At 35.4% G+C, this 17,911-nt stretch overlaps 1 protein-coding gene and 1 pseudogene across 10 annotated transcripts in view; one reads left to right on the top strand and one right to left on the bottom strand.

The window, feature by feature from the left end:
- The window catches only part of GTF2I (general transcription factor IIi), a 96,418-nt gene that overhangs the window by 28,188 nt on the left and 50,319 nt on the right, over positions 1-17,911 (bottom strand). For 6 of the 10 annotated variants that reach the window (XR_007472332.1, XR_007472331.1, XM_004268770.4 and 3 more), the window contains 5 exons: positions 17,231-17,287; positions 15,272-15,334; positions 6,845-6,955; positions 5,650-5,715; positions 1,809-1,992 (listed from right to left, as the gene is read on the bottom strand). Coding sequence is in view for 8 of the 10 variants with exons in the window: in XM_004268770.4 (XP_004268818.1) it covers positions 1,809-1,992; positions 5,650-5,715; positions 6,845-6,955; positions 15,272-15,334; positions 17,231-17,287 (481 nt within the window). In the remaining 2 variants the exon portion in view is untranslated. Of the gene's footprint in view, positions 1-1,808; positions 1,993-5,649; positions 5,716-6,844; positions 6,956-15,271; positions 15,335-17,134; positions 17,288-17,911 lie in introns of those variants that run through there. The other 4 variants (XM_049699848.1, XM_033426309.2, XM_049699847.1 and 1 more) reach the window with 2 other exon arrangements.
- LOC105747944 (elongin-C-like) lies at positions 6,997-11,790 on the top strand (annotated as a pseudogene).

Consider the following 17,911-nt stretch of genomic DNA (forward strand, 5'->3'; position numbering starts at 1 on the left):
ACTTTCTCAACAGTATCAGAGCACTGCCAGAAAAATGAACACGAATACTTCTGCAAATGACTATCATTCTGCTGTTATTGACTTTACTATTTATAGCCCAAAGATATGTGGGAAAAAATTAAATCAGTTATAAGATGCACGTGACTCAAAAAGATCCATTCATATTAGAACTTAAAATGAAAGCCACGTAATTCAGGGGAAGTGAACCCCGCCCCCACTCACTGAAGGGTGAGTACTACGTGGTCTACACCCATCATGGTGCCATCTTTCCCATGCCTGTGCCTGGCTGAGGAATAAGCACTTGACATAATCCTAACCAAAGAGAAGTAAGGCCATATTCCAAGGTTTCCTTCTCTCAGAGAAACACAGGTAGCTACTGTCCCTCCTAGTAGACATGTCCGGCTGTGAGTTCTGGAACTATGGCATCCAGCTCACTAGTCTAAGGAAACTATCAACACAAGGAAGGAAGAATCTGGAAAGGAGCAGAAGCAGAGCCCCAAGTATCACTGTTTTATTTATTTTCTAATTTTTTTAACTTTTTTTTTTTGGCCGCGGCATGCGGGATCTTAGTTCCTGACGGGGGATCGAGCCTGTGCCCCCTGCAGTGAAAGCGCACAGTCTTAACCACTGGACTGCCAAGTATCACTGTTTTAATCATCCTATCTCTAACCCCCTTGCTACGTGAGATAAGAATCTTACTGTAACAAGCCAATTTGAATAAGGGTTTTTGTTACTTGTGCTGGAGACATCCCAACTGCTACCCAACCTCTTTCATGCTGCAATCTCTATTTGCTTTCAAGCGTGTTTGGCTACAGAATTCAAGGTTCAAATCATTTTCAATTAGAACTTGGAAAGAATGACTTAATAGCGTTACATCCATTACTACTCAAATCAAGTATATGATATCTGCGTGATTTTCATTCTTTATGATGACATGGTCTTATTCTCTAGAACCTAATGATTTCTACCTTTATCCTTAGGACACTGAAACTTTATGAAATGTGACCAGGCATATATCTTTGTTTTCTTCTCATATCCTTTCTCATGTCTCATATACACAATCATCTTTACAATTTATAATACTAACAATCTTTTAGCCCTTGCATTGAAAATTTTAGTTTAGCAATTATATTTGATAATTTCCTAGACAACTATTCTCCAATTGTTCCTGTTTACAAATGCATCTTGCTTCATGCATCTAATTGGAAAGTTTTCATATATCAACATTTGCTGAAATGTTGTTATATGCCCTCTTAGTTTTTTTAAACTTTTATTGTAATCTTAATAGAATTTTAGTCAGTAGAAATTATGGAAATGTGTGATGTGGCTGCCATTTTTAAATGCAAGCATTTACACTTCCAATTGCTGCACATAAATTTTTGTTTAAAGCTCCTTGCTACAACCCTTACGTCAGTGCTAAAGAATTTATAGCATTCTGCTATTTTTTTCTTTTCATTCTTACTTCTATTGTTTATTTTTATTTTATAATCGACTTTATTTCCACCTATGGTTTTTAAAATTCAGGCCTAAAACAATAAGACACTGATACTTCAGTATTTTCTTTAGCACACGTAGAGAAAAATTGTAAAAGAAAATAACAGTGGTACGCCAGTCAGGCATGGACAGGTGTTCATACTCCAAAAGCCAACCCTGGCATAACTGACACAGACACATTGAAAAGTAGAAATAAAACAACATATAATAACTCAAACTTAATTTAAATATAGCCCTAGTGGTTAGTGAATATTTGTCAACAACATAAAAAGATGCACTAATCAAGAACAAAGACCAAAGTCCAAGAGTCTTACTTCTTTATCACAAAACGAATCCTTTCCTTTGCAAGTAATATCCTCTCAAGGCGAGGAATTCCGTAAGTAGATGGCCTTCTAAAAGGGATTCCTTCCGGAAGTCCTTCTACATAAAGATCTTCCACGTGGGACTGGAAAAGAGGGTACGGGATCGTCACAGGACCTTTGGCTTTTATAGCTTGAGCTTTAAGGGTAAAAAGAGAAAGGGAAAATTATGAAATGACAAGGATTAAGCACAGTTTGTAGAAAAGAATAATAATCGAATACATACATATTGCTTTGTAACTTTTATTATCACTGCATCAGAAGCAAAATAGTACAGAAGAACTAAGAGGAAAATACCACCAAAGATGCCAGCACTCTACTTAGTCAAAACTGCAATGAAATAATATATTATTTTGAAATAATGTAGATATAGGCAGACTTTCTACTCAAATTTGAACCATAAATGACCCCAGAAAAATATACCAGCTAATTTCAGCTAATACATACAGCATATAATGAGAAGTAATATTTTAAAAACATAAATGTTCATGTAAAAAGGATTTTTTAATAAAATAACTGAAGCAGAACATTTTTCTGAACTGTAAAAATTCTAAGATTCATTTACCGAGAGTAAAATAATACAACAACTGCAACAAGCCAAATGCACAAGGAATCTTAAGAATCGAATACAATGAACAGACTTTGATAGTTTTATTAAACAAACTACAAAGAGTCAGTTTTTCTAAACAATAGGGGACATTTAAATATCACTGGGTATTAAACAGTATAATGTTTTTAGGTGTGACAATGGAACTGAGATTAAGACAATGCATTCCTCTCACCCAACTTGGAATTTTACAATTTAGAGTTTTGAGAGGTGAAATGACATGATGTCTTGGACATCAGAGTTTTAAAATGTTCTTGTATCACAAAGAGGACAGGAAAGGACAAGAAAGAAAATATTATAAAATATTAAACACTGTTGAACTTGGGTGATGGATATTTAAATAGAGGGTCTTTGGAAGTATGAATTTCATAATAAAAAGTTTCAAAAAGCATCAATTTACGTTCATCTACAACACAAGCACATTTTTAGCTAGCATTAAAAATTGCAAACATTTTGATACTAAGTAAAGCCATGCCAAATTCTCCATGACTACATAGCAAACACCACTAATTCTTTCAAAGGTTTCTAGTTCATGTAATTAACATATAGCACAGTTATATAAACTGCTTTCCAGTGAACAGAACAGCACAGATGCTACTGACCTTGCCAGAAAGGTTCCAAAGCAAAAAATGACTACGGTGGACTCCCCTCAGCCCCTGCTCCCTCAGGAATCACCTCTCAGAACAGGTCCACTTTTTTGCTGGTATTTTATGTAGAAGTTTATTTGCTAAACATTAATCTTTGTATTCAAGTTTCAAGTGTACCATATTACACATTAATTCTGAGTTAGATTTAATATCCTTCATTGATATACTACACCTGAAAATCATATTCACATTTAACAATGAAAATACCTTCCCCAAAGGCAATTACCATTAAAGATGCTTTGAAATTATGAAATGTGAATATTGTTATTATAATTTCACAATGATTGGTAAACATTATTCTCTTATATGCAAAATAATCAAATAAATATATCATCATCACAACAGAAGTAAAAACATAACCTTTGCTTCTCTCTATGAGAAACACAGAAATTTATAAAACTGTGATAAGTAAATTACTTTTATTCATAATAGTACTAAATTAAGAATACAATAACAAAAATATAAACAGCAAGCATTTCTTACGTACTTACATCCCAAGTATTATAGGAAGCACTTCACAAGCACTATCTCATCTATCTCATCAAATCTTCAGAGTAGAGCTATAGTTCTCATGCCTTTCACAAATGGCTCAGAGGACTAAGAGAACATGGCCAGACAGTCTGTCCCCATAGCCTGTAATCTTAACCACCACGTTATATAGTGCTTCCATGTAGAAAGAATATGTTGTGAGTTTTTACTTTGAAATGGTCTAAATAAAATCACAGGCAATAGGACTTCCCTAGTGGCACTGTGGTTAAGAATCCACCTGCCAATGCAGGGGACATGGGTTCGAGGCCTGGTCCGGGAAGATCCACATGCCGCGGAGCAACTAAGCCCATGCGCCACAACTACTGAACCTGCACTCTAGAGCCCGCGAGCCACAACTACTGAAGCCCACATGCCTAGAGCCCGCGCACTGCAATGAAGAGTACCGCTCACCACAACTAGAGGAAGCCCGCACGCAGCAACGAAGACCCAACGCAGCCAAAAATAAAATATAAATAAATTTATACAAACAAACAAAAAAAAAAAACAAAATCACAGGCAGTAGACTCTGACTACTGAAACATGGGAAAAATACTGAGAACCTTAAGAAAATAACTGAAAATATTAAAGAAGGGTTCCCTGGTGGCGCAGTGGTTGAGAGTCCGCCTGCTGATGCAGGGGACACGGGTTCGTGCCCCGGTCCGGGAAGATCCCACGTGCCATGGAGCAGCTAGGCCCGTGACCCATGGCCACTGAGCGTGCGCGTCCGGAGCCTGTGCTCCGCAGCGGGAGAGGCCACAACAGTGAAAGGCCCAAGTACCGCAAAAAAAAAATAAAGAAATAAAAAAATAAAGAAAAAGTTACTGAATTCCTCATGAAGTCTACTCTAATTCTAGATCTTCACTGAGGACTGTTATAATCCGTGATAGGGAACTGTTCAAATTACTTAAAGTAAATAAGCCCAATGTGGTTTATCATTTAAAAACTTCACTTAGAGGGGCTTCCCTGGTGGTGCAGTGGTTGGGAGTCCGCCTGCCAATGCAGGGGACACGGGTTAGAACCCTGGTCCGGGAGGATCCCACATGCCACAGAGCAGCTGGGACCGTGCGCCACAACTACTGAGCCTGCGCTCTAGAGCCGTGAGCCACAGCTACTGAGCCCACGCACCACAACTGCTGAAGCCCGCTCACCTAGAGCCCGTGCTCCGCAACAGGGGAGGCTGCCGCGGTGAGGGGCCAGCGCACCGCGGCGAGGAGTGGCCCCCCGCTTGCCGCAGCTAGGGAGAGCCTGCGCGCAGTGGTGAAGACCCAATGCAGCCAAAAGTAAAAATGGATAAAACAGATTTATAAAAAATAAAATTAAATTAAAAATTCACTTAGAGAAGCTCAGTAATGCAGGATAGTACTACAGACTTTCAAGTTACAATTCAGTGTATTATACAATTTTACAGCTTCGCCAGTCATTTGCAAAGAATTCTCCACATTTAGAAAACCCAACAAAACAGATATTTTTAAACAATTTTTGCTATTTCTAGGTGAGCATTTGATACCAGGTGATAATAAATCTTGTTTCTCTGATTACTATATAAAGGTAGCTATAGGACGGAATACTAAAATAAAAGGAAAAGAGAATTTGAGATCTAACAAACTCAGGTATCTATCGAGAGTAGGGAAAATAAGGGCACCTAGATGAATACAAGATTTAACACATCAGGTTTAATGAAGACTATTGCTTAAGAAAACACTCTTCAGTTAAATCTCCAAGATTCAAGATTTTGCAACAGATATATAAATAAACTCCCAAACACGCATGCTGGAAGTTTAACGGAAATATTAATTGATAATTAAAGAAAGGAAACTTCTAAAGCTTTGTTGTGATCTGGAAAGAAAATTTCTAATATTTGGACAGACACTATCCACTACCTTTCCAGCGACAGATAAGGAAGGAACGCACAAACACTGGTAGAATGGGACTTGCTCACATTAGATGAACAGTATTTCCATTGTTAAAAAGCTTACCGACAAAACCTTACAGGAATTTTTGAGTTTAGACTTACCATACTTTCTTTCAAACAACTCTTCAACTTGTTTACGCAGGTCAGTAATTCGAGCATTCCATTTCTCTGAAAATTGAGAGAAAGTTAAAACTCAATGATAAATCCCTGTTTGGAGGCACTAATAACGTTCTTAAGATGACCCAACATCTAACGACTTATTTTCTACATAACATATCCTGATTTTTAATAATCCACCTGTCTATATAATTTTACTGTTTTCCTAAGGACTTTATCTTTTTTTGCGGTTCTTATAATTGGTTCAATGAGAGATTATAGGGTTGTTTAAAAATTATTTTCAGAACACTTCACACTGAGTACCTCTTTTTAAACTTATAAATTCCGAAAAGCAGGAGGGCAGAAAAGACCCGTCAATTAAACACCTCAAAGTGAGGCGAAAAAGAGAAAGGTCCCCAAGACTGTGCAGGAAACCTTCTAAAACATGTCTAAGTTGCACGGAAATAAGACTTTATATACAGTTGCAACTTATAATAGCATGCTAAAGAATATATATAAACTTACTATATATGTAACTTCAATTTATATTTAGTAATTATGACTAAGACAACTTAAAATATTAAAGTACTATTTAAAAAACGTATAAAGCTAAATGTTCTATTTATTCAAAATATGGATCACAAACACATCTTGCCACTAACATTTTACTTAGTCCCTTCAAAAGGATACCACTGTGGTTTGATTAGATTAGAGGCCAGCAGTTACACAAAGCAAGAAAAATTAATATAAAAATTGTATCTGAAATAAAGAAGTGATCCAAATCTCAGACAAATAACTGAATTACTAAGTCATTAACACTGATTTTTAAGTCTACCCTTTTTTTTTTTTTTTTTTGGCCACATTACGGCTTGTGGGATCTTACTTCCCTGACCAGGGACGGAAGCTGGGCCCCAGCAGTGAAAGCATCGAGTCCTAATGACTGGACTGCCAGGAAATTCCCTTAAGTCTACCAATTCTAGTCAACAACAGAAGATACAATGTCTTATGCTTTGGTATACACAAACGTGTAAGCAGTGTCTTCAAGGTTACTTCAAACTGTCCATGGCTTTCCTCAGCTTAGATTATAAGGTAGTAATATATTTAAGGCATCCTCCCCAAAGAATGCTGTAACTCTTCAGTAACAGAAAAAGTTCGGAAGGAAAAAAAAAGAAAAGAGGACCACATTTCACTGACAACTTACCAAAGTTGAACTCCCTCACTTTCCGTTTGCCGGCATTGGCAGGTTCTGTGACTGGCGGCTGGGGAGGTTCATTGCTCTTTGGTCTCTTGGTAGGTGGAGAATAATCATCATCTTGAAAAAAAAAAACTATCATCACTGGAGGAACAGTCTAAATGAGTGAGTCTAAAAGCCACTGCCTGTAAAATTCTCAGCATTCAAAAGACGTGGGGGGATTTAAATGTGACTGGGACAGCAACCGCTATTTCTGTGTTGACATTTTCAGCGTATATTTTCCCCAGTTACATCTCCAGCTTTCCTACTCTTTTCGGAGGTGCTCAAGTGAATAACCCTCGTTTTCCTATGTCTTGCTCCTTTTTTTTCAGTTTGCTTAATTTGAATTAAGTCATACAAATTTCCCCTTCTCCTAACTCCTCTCAGACAGCTGTCTAGAATTATAGTGTATTTTAAGTCTTCCAAGAAAAAGGTTTTAATGGAGACAGCTACCAACAACTATACAAATATATAAGAAAATGGGGAGAAAATATATCTTGAATGGAAAAATATTTAAGCTTATACAAAATTCAAGCATACATAAAGGAGGTTGGATAACTGTATGTTAAAAACTTTTAACCAACAAAACTAAAAGCAGTAAGATTATATTATTTGTGAAACAGGTATTGTTGATTCATCCAATACAATACCCATGTATGGAGAAAATGAGCGATCATATATTTAATCACAGAATATAGACTACCCAAGAGTTTGTAGTAAGAGTTCTTTGCGGCTATGCCTGCAACTCAACTCTGCCGTGATACTTCAATACATCTGGTGCTAGAATAAAGGACACTGGATCAAGTAAGAAAAGCTATCGACTGTCATCTTCTTCTGGTCCCTGAAAATATCAGTTGGCACATTACTGAGATTTCTGCTCAAACACCATCTATAAATTATTGAAAATACCATTTTCAGATATCTATACTTTAAAAAAATGTGGGATGAAGAAGAAAATAATCACCGGGTTAAAGGCAACAGCAGTAACAAAAAGATACCATAAGATACACTAAGTTCCACTTTTCAGTATAATTTTCATTCTCATTTTATAGCTAAACAAACAAGACCAGAGAATGCTATATGACTTAATCATGTCATATGATAGACAGTGAAGCTGAGATGAAATTATGGGTATCATTCTTTCAGCTAAACAGGTTAACTCTCAAAAAACAATAAGAAATTCAAATTTAGCCTAATATACAATGATGCCTTGGACAGCAATGGATAACTTTTATATACTTTGTATGTTAATCAAGGGAAAATCTGACTAAAGCCTAAAATACTTAAATCTCATTCCTACATAGCATCAGAGAACACAGACATGGCTGCCCTTGTTCACTGACTTTGGGTTCTTCCTTTACAGACAAAGCCTGTGGATACCAAAATCCACAGATGCTCAAGTCACTTATATAAATTGGCATATGATTCACATACAACCTACGCACATGCTCCCTTACACTTTAAATCATCTCTAGATTACTTCTAATACCTAAGACAATGTAAGTGCTATGTAAATAGTTGTCTGGCACATGGCAAATTCAAGTTTTGCTTTTTAGAATTTTCTAAAAAACTCTTTCTGAATACCTTCCATCTGCAGTTGTTTAAAGCTTGCAGATACGGTGGGCCAACTGTAATGTCAACAGATATTCTGATTACCTAAAATCATTTACTGACTGACTATTCAAACCAATAAGAGAAAAAGGTATCAATGTCACTGATACCAGATAAAGTCATATTAGGACCCATTTATGTGCTGGGAAAGGGAATACTATTTCAGGAACAAGTTATCATATAAACAACTTACGACACTACAAAAACTTTCACGCGTTGAATTCCACTGTAGAAACCCATGTTCAAATCCAGAAAAAACAAAAAAAAAATTTGTAGTAAAAAACAATTTAAAAATGACAAACTACCAGTAAAATAAAACTTGACTATGTAACATGGGCTCATAATGATTAAACTACTACAAGGATTAAAAATGGTCAAAAGATTCTTAAATAGGTTATTAAATAATTAGATTCACACCTAAGTAGATACATTTTGGAAAACATATTAGGTATTTCTCTAACGTCTGGCTTTCAACTCTGAACACAGCTGACAAAACCCCCCCTTTCCAATTTCTAAATAGATTTTTAGACGCCTGAGAGTATTTTCAGGCTAATTTGCAAAGGGTAAAATGAAATATACTCATTTCACCTATGAATATTGTCAAAGCATTTTAAATGCTTAGTATTAATATTTCTTTACAAACATTAAGCAATGACATTTAAAACAAAAGTATTTTCCTTACAGGTTAATGCAGCCTAAATATCTCTATAGATTATCATTTAAAATTATTGCTAATTGAATTATATAACATGAAAACCAAAAGAGTATAAAATAAAATATAGCTTTAGGATGGTAATGAAAAGTCAGTGCTCTATTATATCCATCCCAATTGTAATCTGAACGGTTTGAAATTGAGGCCAAGGGGAAAGGGCAAGAGAGCTTTTCTTTAGTGTCCAAGACCTCATTTGTTCAATCAGATTAACATTTTAAAACAAAAGGATTTAATAGTATAAATATATTTTATAAAAGTAACCTCATCGACCATAAATAGAAAAAAGACAAATCTAGGAGAGTGTTTTTTAACAAGATAACAAATGATTTAACAAAGACTGTAAACTATTAAAAAGTGATTATCACATTTTTCTCCAGTGACAAATAATGAAGTCAATCTATTAAATGTAAACAGAGATGAAATTAATCATGTGTGATGATAAAATACCACAACATACATTTTATTAAAAGACTAACCCATTTCATATATTTATTACCTGATTTTAGAGTGTTTTAATTCATACGAAACATAGAATTAGATCAAGAAGAGCTATGAACTCAACCACACCTTCTATTTTTTTTTGGACTCTTGCAGCAAAAAACTCTGATTTTGAAAAAGTATGAAAAACTGTTACTCTTGACCTCAAAATCTCTTTCACAAAGGATCCAAATTATTTCTCTGCAGCAGAAACCAGTCTGCCTCTAACAATCAGTCCAGCAGGCAGCACTGTTTTCTAACTATCATGGTGCTTCAACATTATAAACAACCACTTTTGTGTAAAAAGACACATATCTCTGGACACTTCCAATTTAAGCCCAAACTAAAAATATTTACATCATCAAAACTAAAAGCTTATAAAATGAATTTCAAGATATTTTAACATGCAAAAGCTGCAATTCAGTGAGGAATATGTGACAGCTATGCCTCAGTCTTAAATCCAAGCCTCTCGGGCTTCCCTGGTGGTGCAGTGGTTGAGAGTCCGCCTGCTGATGCAGGGGACACGGGTTCGTGACCCGGTCCGGGAAGATCCCACATGCTGTGGAACGGCTGGGCCCGTGAGCCATGGCCGCTGAGCCTGCGTGTCGGGAGCCTGTGCTCCGCAACGGGAGAGGCCACAACAGTGAGAGGCCCGCGTACCGCAAAAAACCCCAAAAACAAACAAGCCTCCCACCCCTTGAAAAAGGGCAGTAACAGACCCTAACCCAAAATTACTATCTAAAAAAATCCTGTTTTCCTTTTTGCAACATACTTACAAATATGCCTATAGATAACACAGACCTCAGAGCTAAAATGTGTTACTAAACTCATCCAATTCTTGATGAATGCATTAATAGCATATAAAATTTTTTTCTGATACTCTTTTCAACATAATCAAATTGGTAATGTTTTATCAAATAATCTGACACCTATTCAAAGTAAAAGAAACAAATCAAAATAAACCAGGCACTCTTTCTCTTAATTAATTACCCCTACACATTTCAAATTAATAGATGGCATTTTCCACCCATGGACCCAGGTCCTAAATCCTCCAAAAGTCTATTTTTTACATAATAATTGGATGCTTACTAAGTGATTGTCAGCAACTATGAAGTTGAAAATACAAAGTATTCAAATGATAACCTACCCAATTACATTGATTCTATGAACTCTCATGTGACATTTATAAGATAAGCATAATAAGTAAACAGTGACAAATAGCAAAGACGATTGCTCTATCTTCAGAAATGCCCAGAACTCAGTCACTCCTTACCCCTACTGTCACCATCCAGTTCTACAGCACCTCCCTCTCTGCCCTGGATAACTACAATAGCTTTGCTTCCACTATGGTCTGCTCTGAGTCTTTACAGCAGCCCTGTTTCTTCAAAAAGGAGGACAGAACTTATCACTTCTCTGTTCAAAACTCTCCAATGGACTTGCCTATCTCGTTCACACCTTAGCACCTAGTACAGCCCCCAGCACATACAAGGTGCCTGGCGTTTGTGGACTGATTAAATGAACATTTGAATAGTGTAGTCCTTAATTTTGTGCAGCAGCCAAGTATTTATGGATGTCCTAAGCATAAATTTCATGAAAAAGGGCACCGTCAGAGGATGAAATCCAACTAGTCAAGCTCTAAAACAGTGTTATCCAAAGTGGCCCTGGCATAGGGCTGTGGTGGCGTGCGGGGACCCGGTGCGGTGACAGTGGTTGCTGCGGAGCTGATGAGAAACTACTAAAGTTCCTGTGGACGCAAAGCAGAATTTCATAAGAACATAGTGGATGGAGAAGAGAAAACCTACGGTGGCTGTGAGGGCCCTGATGCCACGCATGTAAAATTGATATCTTCGGGAGGTCACGAATTTACTGTAAAAAGAGAACACGCGCTAACATCAGGAACAATAAAAGCCATGTTGAGTGGCCCAGGTCAGTTTGCTGAGAACGAAACTAATGAAGTCAATTTTAGAAAGATCCCTTCACGTGTGCTATCAAAAGTATACATGTATTTTACCTACAAGGTTTGCTACACTGACAGCTCTATGGAGATTCCTGAATTCCAACTGCACCTGAAATTGCACTGGAACTGCTGATGGCTGCAAACTTCCTAGACTGTTAAATAAATTATTTTTAAAAACCCCAAAAAAGTATAGTCCATATATAGGTGGTATTGTGAACTGCATTCCGGTGTGTAAATATTTATGTATATTTTTCAATTTATTTAAGAAAGAAAATTTTAAATTTCAAAAAGAGTCTTACTTATTAAGAAGACACAAAATTAACCTTTTTAATCTATTTAAAATCAACTTGAAGGGACTTCCGTGGTGGTCCAGTGGTAAAGAATCCGCCTTCCAATGCAGGGGACTCGGGCTCAATCCTTGGTCGGAGAACTAAGATCCCACATGCCGCGGGGCAACTTAAGCCCGCCTGCCACAACTACGGAGCCCGTGTGCCTCAACTAGAGAGGCAGCATGCCGCAAACTACGGAGCCCACGTGCCACAACTAGAGAGAGAACACCCGCACACCACAACTAGAGATAAGCCCGCGCGCGCCACAACTAAGACCCGACACAGCCAAATAAATAAATATAAATAAAGTAAATTTTAAAATCAATTTGAAGACAAATTAAGTTAAGGAACAATCAGGGGGTTAGGCCACAGCAGAATAAACATGTGTGAATGACTCAAGTTCGGGGGAAAATGCACTGAAAGTGAACTGCACTGTAAGGAGACCTCTTCTCAAGCAAAACACTTCCCGTTATTAGCACATCCATGACAGCCAGACCTCAAACAACTCTTAGGTAAGACTGTCTCTACACTTATCAAAGACATGCATGTGTCAGAGACCTGACAACAGTCTGATTTTACCCAGAAATGTAGTCATGATGTTTATGAAATTAAGGCACGCACAGCCATATTACTCCAAGGGGTATTTCCCAAACCTAAGTCACAAAAGTTATACATGTGCACCACTGTCTTCAATAACAAATTGATCATCACAAATGGAAGAGCACATCTCAGCTCAATAGACTATTTCCTGCAGTTTAACGTGTCTGCGTCAATCTCAATTAAACCCTTCATAACGTCACATAATTGCAAATAAAGATATCAAGGTTAAAGTACTGTGGAAAATCTTACAAACTGACTTGATGACAAAGTTTCTTTTTTCTTTTCTATGAACTTTTTGGGAAATGCAGAAAGATACAATATGAGAAAACAAAAGTCACCCCCAGGCAAGCAGGATTATCTTATTTCCTTCCAAGCACAAGTATTTTCCTAAACAAAACTAACATAGTTCTCTAGATACACTTTTCCTTTTGAAGGTGACTTGTTCTTGAAAGGCAGGTTTTTTTTTTTTTCCCCACTAAGCATATTACACTAGGGGTCTTTTTTCAGATCGCATATTTTTTTAAAAAAGCTACCATTTCAATGCCAATATATTTTTTCTAATATGAGAATGTATCAAAATTTAATTTTCTAACTATGGATATTTTCCTAGTTTCTAGGATTTTATAATCATCTTTCCAGAAAAAAATACAATATACTTATCAAAAAGATGTGCATGTGAGTTCTCATTTGACCTGCCTTGTTAGTATCACAGATTACATTTTACCTTCCTTTAATGTATGGATAACAATTAATTAGCAATTTAATTAGTTGGTATATAATAGTTTGTTCATAAACACATATCCCACAGAAAATGCTACCCTGAAAAGTAATTACGTTACACAGACCTGGTACTTCACTGGTCTTCTGAACATAAGGCAGCAGCCTAAATAGCAAAATTCTACTTGTTGACAAATTTGGATGATGTATCAAACTTCTGGTACTATGTCTCAGTTTAAAAGAAATGGATCTATCACTCCCTCCAAAGAGTTAAAACTGAAAAGATTGACACACATTTCAAGTTTATAAGCCATTTATTTCATAATTATCTTGACATCCCTTTAAAGGTCTTATACTATTAAAAACAAGTGTTTATTTTCTAAACAGTTCTAACATAGCCTTTATCTGTTTTAAGATTTGTTTTCAGATAAATCCATGTGGTTATCATTCCTATTTAAAAGCTTTATGCTAATAATTTTAATCATCAATTTTTCTTATCTCTATAGGAAGGAAAAGGTTCTTAGTGTTCATAATATAATATTTATAGATTTTCTTCTCATAGTTGAGTTACAAATTAAAATGCAATTGAATTCAATTATTGTGGACTTCCCTAGCAGTCCAGCGGTTAAGACTGCAACAGGCTGGGGTTCGATCCCTGGTTGGGGAACTAAGATCCCACATGCCGCCCAGTGTGGACAAATTAGTTACTTACTTACTTACTTGACTAGAAACAATTCAAAACTGCTTTTAGGTTAGTAAAATTATGTTAGTGATAAAATATGTATATTAAATTGAGATGTTAACACACAAAGTATGAGAAAATTTCTGATATTAGGTAAAAGCCACCAATCAACTTATAATTTAGAAGCAATGAAGACAAACACTTTGAATAGCTTGAAGTAGCCAAACACCATAAATAACCAAGTGGACACCAGTAGGAGACAGGTTATTTTAAAAAAAAAAAAAAAAAAAGGAAAGACAAAGATAGCAAACCAAGAAAGGTTATGTAGCAGTTAAAAAAAATAATAATGATGAAGTACCAAGATGTAAAGTTATGGGGAAAAAAACTACGGAAAATGTGATATGTGTGTATTTTATTTGTTCATTATAATGCTGTATGCTGAAAACACCCATATATTTTCGCAAAACGAAATATGCATGGGTGTATATATACATCAAATTCTTTTTGGATGTATAAACAATAAAGTGACATCTACCACTGAGTCGAGGGTCACTGGAGTAGGGCGGGGGTTAACAGAGCTGTATTTTTACCTTAGAGAAACCTACTTTGAGGAAAAAACTTATAGAGGAATAGTGTGAGATAACTTCAAAGGAAAAAAAAATCAATACACATTTAATAATTATTAAATATAAAGCATGATACTGTTAATAATTAGCTAAATCTTTAAATAATTCAGGACAAACTGGCTCATCTGCATTCATGCATTATCTTTGAAGAAAAAACTACATTTGAAGCAACTTTAACTATATAGAGAGATTAGTTTCAAATATTTTTGTAGCTGCTGCTTCCAAAGTTTTGAAGGACAGATTATATGCCAGCCTCTAACTGCATTTTATGGGGGAAAACTATCAACACCTTCTCCTCCACTTCACTAAGGTAGACACAGGGGTTCCAGTACTAATTAAGTCTCTTGTATCACACCCAATAAACAGGTTATAAATCTGTTTTTGTGTGCATCCAGTCTGGTCATAGTTTTCGCTTTTTAAAAATTCTCTATTCCCAATGATAGAAAGTATATAGGTTGGCCCACTGCTCATTTTCACGGCTTACTTTTGTTGTCTAAAACTCCCAAAGCACTGGGTGTGCTGGTGGGATATGGGCTGCTTTGGTCACACATACACATATATGCTTCAGTTTTTTTTCACAAGTTTCCTTTAAAAATGAATGAAATGCATACTTAGCAATGTGAATGTGACAAATATTTTTATGACCAGAAGTAAACTTTTGGAATCAATGCTTTTAGATAACTAACCTTCAATAGTCACCTCAACTTCGGGGTCCTCACTTGTTTCTGAAGGGACATGTTGAGTAGAATCTTGAAAAAAATAAAATTCTAAAATGACATTCATTATAAAGCACTTTCTATTATGTTCCAACATTTTACTGATTTGATATTCCAAAAGCAGCCTACTATAAAATTTTACTGGCATTTTAATTCATCTCATATTTGTTAAGTTAAAATATCTGACCCTTTTCATTGTAAGTAGGGATAAAAGAAAATAAAAAGTAGAGAAACTCTGGAAAACTATTAGATAATACCAAATTACCTGCATTAATGGACTCAAAAAACTTTTATTTTTAGAGGAATAAAATTATAATGAAGTCACAATTATTTTCCTGCTGTAACTAGAAGACAGTAGGATAAAAACAAAGGTTTTATTATTCTTTTTAAACTATTTCTCCTCTCCTTTCAGAAATCCTAGGAGTGGCTTATAATGTTAAATAAAACCACAATCAAATTTTTTGCAATGGGGACCTTCATATCAAAACAGTGACTATAACAAATGCACACAGGACTGTATCACCTAACTTTATATGCAACATACTTTACAAAATTGAATATTTGTGTTACTACACAAAACAAATGTACATCAGAATGTTAGTGCTGGAAGCTCAGCTAGAGAGTATCTTCATCAACTCTCTTTTCATTTTGCAAAGGTTGAGAGATTAATTGATTTGCCAAAGATTATGTTTACTTGTTAGTAAAGGAATAAAGAACAGAACCGAACTTCAATTCGACTCTATTAACACTGCAATATGACAATAAAAATTTCCTCAAAAATAAAGTAGTTCAAAGCCTAATATCTAATTCACATTGCCCAATGAACCCCAGTACAATTTGTCTGGTATACAGGTATCTCCTTGCTGTAAATACTGCCTATCCAAAACAGAGGATTTTGTTACAGAGGAAATATCTAATTACCTATACACAGTAAAAGAAAACAAAAAAATTTCATCCACACCATCGTCTATTAAAAAAACTCAACAAGAAATTTAAAATATTATTTAAAATGAGCATTTTAATACTTCTGCAAGAAATGTATTCCAATTAGAATACTCTAATTCTACAACTGAATTCGGAAAGATCAGTCAACTTTCCAGGGACCTTCAGAACTCCCTCCACTCGAAGAAAGTAAACGATCAAATTACTGATTTTAAAAAAATAAAACAAAAAAGCAAATATAAGGAATAAAAAGGTACAGAATAGAGTTCCTTTTTATTCTTAAAAAAATAAGGCTTGACACAACCAGTTTATGTGAGAAATAATAATTCTAAAACAATGTCCAGTTACCTTAACCAGTTATTTTCCTTGGGAGAAATCTACAAAAATTCTTTTGGAACTATCTAAACGGCTTAGCAACAGGAAGCCATTCTGCATGGTAACCGTTTAACTCAAGATTCCAATAACTAAAAAAGCTGTACCATAGTTGAATATCCATTCAATCCTACAATCAAAGGAGGATGGCTGGCTAAGAGACAAGCAGTCCACGGAGTGGCTGTGGATATAAAAATGAGCCGAGAGGAGATCTTTCTTTCATTAATCGTATGGAGAATACATTACCCTACTTAAAAAATGGTACTAATAGTATGTTTTAAAATGAAATATGAACAGAGCCAGTAATAATCTTAATTCTAACTATTAAAACCATTCTTTCAAAATATGGCAAAAAATGACCAAGAAAAAATGGGCAGCATTTTGCATCACGAAGAGTTGTACTTACCACTTAAGTTTTCCTCCCCATATGCTCTATTATTCAGTATAGTAAAAGAGGTATATTAAATATCATCTTAGGACTAAAAAAACAACCTGTTGGCTAAGAAGGCATACCATAACAATCATCATTTCATTTCCAAATAAGGTGTTTTAAGGATAATATTCTCTATAGTACAGAACAACAAATACAGCAAAGTAATAATCCCTTTATCTAACCTTCTGCTGGTACTTCCATTTCTGTTCCTTCATTGCCCTCTGAAGAATGATGGCTTCCTAAAAAGAAAATATACCACATATAATAAACCAATAAAGACTGATATTGGAAGAAGAGATACTAGGTAACAATGCAAATAATAACATGAATACAAACTGATTCCTTAACTCCTTAGCAGTTAATACAAACAATGTTATCTAATTCAGAAAAACATGTAACACTTCTGTATGAAAGCTCAAAAAATTATTTTAAAACGTAAATATATAGATTAAACCGAAGTAGGTTTGGGGATTTACTATTAGTTACTGGAACTACACAATATAATTACTGATAGATGTTAGAATTTGAGAAGTAGAATAGTATGTTTCAAAGTGCCATGCTCATCTGTCAATGACACACACACAAAAACACACACCAGAGTAAATTTCTTCTTTGCTCATAGACTCTATCAAGGCTAGATAAACAAGTTCAGGTTGGGCTGTGAAATGTTTCCTGCTTTCCATTTTTACTATGGTGGAAGCTATGGAAACTCAATCCCCATTATTTAATCAAAGTTGCACTTAAAGGAAACTCATAAGTTAAAACTTAAGATACTACCTTTAGTCTCAAAAGCATTTTAATTCAGGTAATATAATCTGCCTGCTTCTAAAAACTGGAACATAAAGCAATGTATCAGGTTAGGC

Source organism: Orcinus orca, chromosome 16 (genome assembly GCF_937001465.1).
Source record: "Orcinus orca chromosome 16, mOrcOrc1.1, whole genome shotgun sequence".
Classification (NCBI taxonomy): domain Eukaryota; kingdom Metazoa; phylum Chordata; class Mammalia; order Artiodactyla; family Delphinidae; genus Orcinus; species Orcinus orca.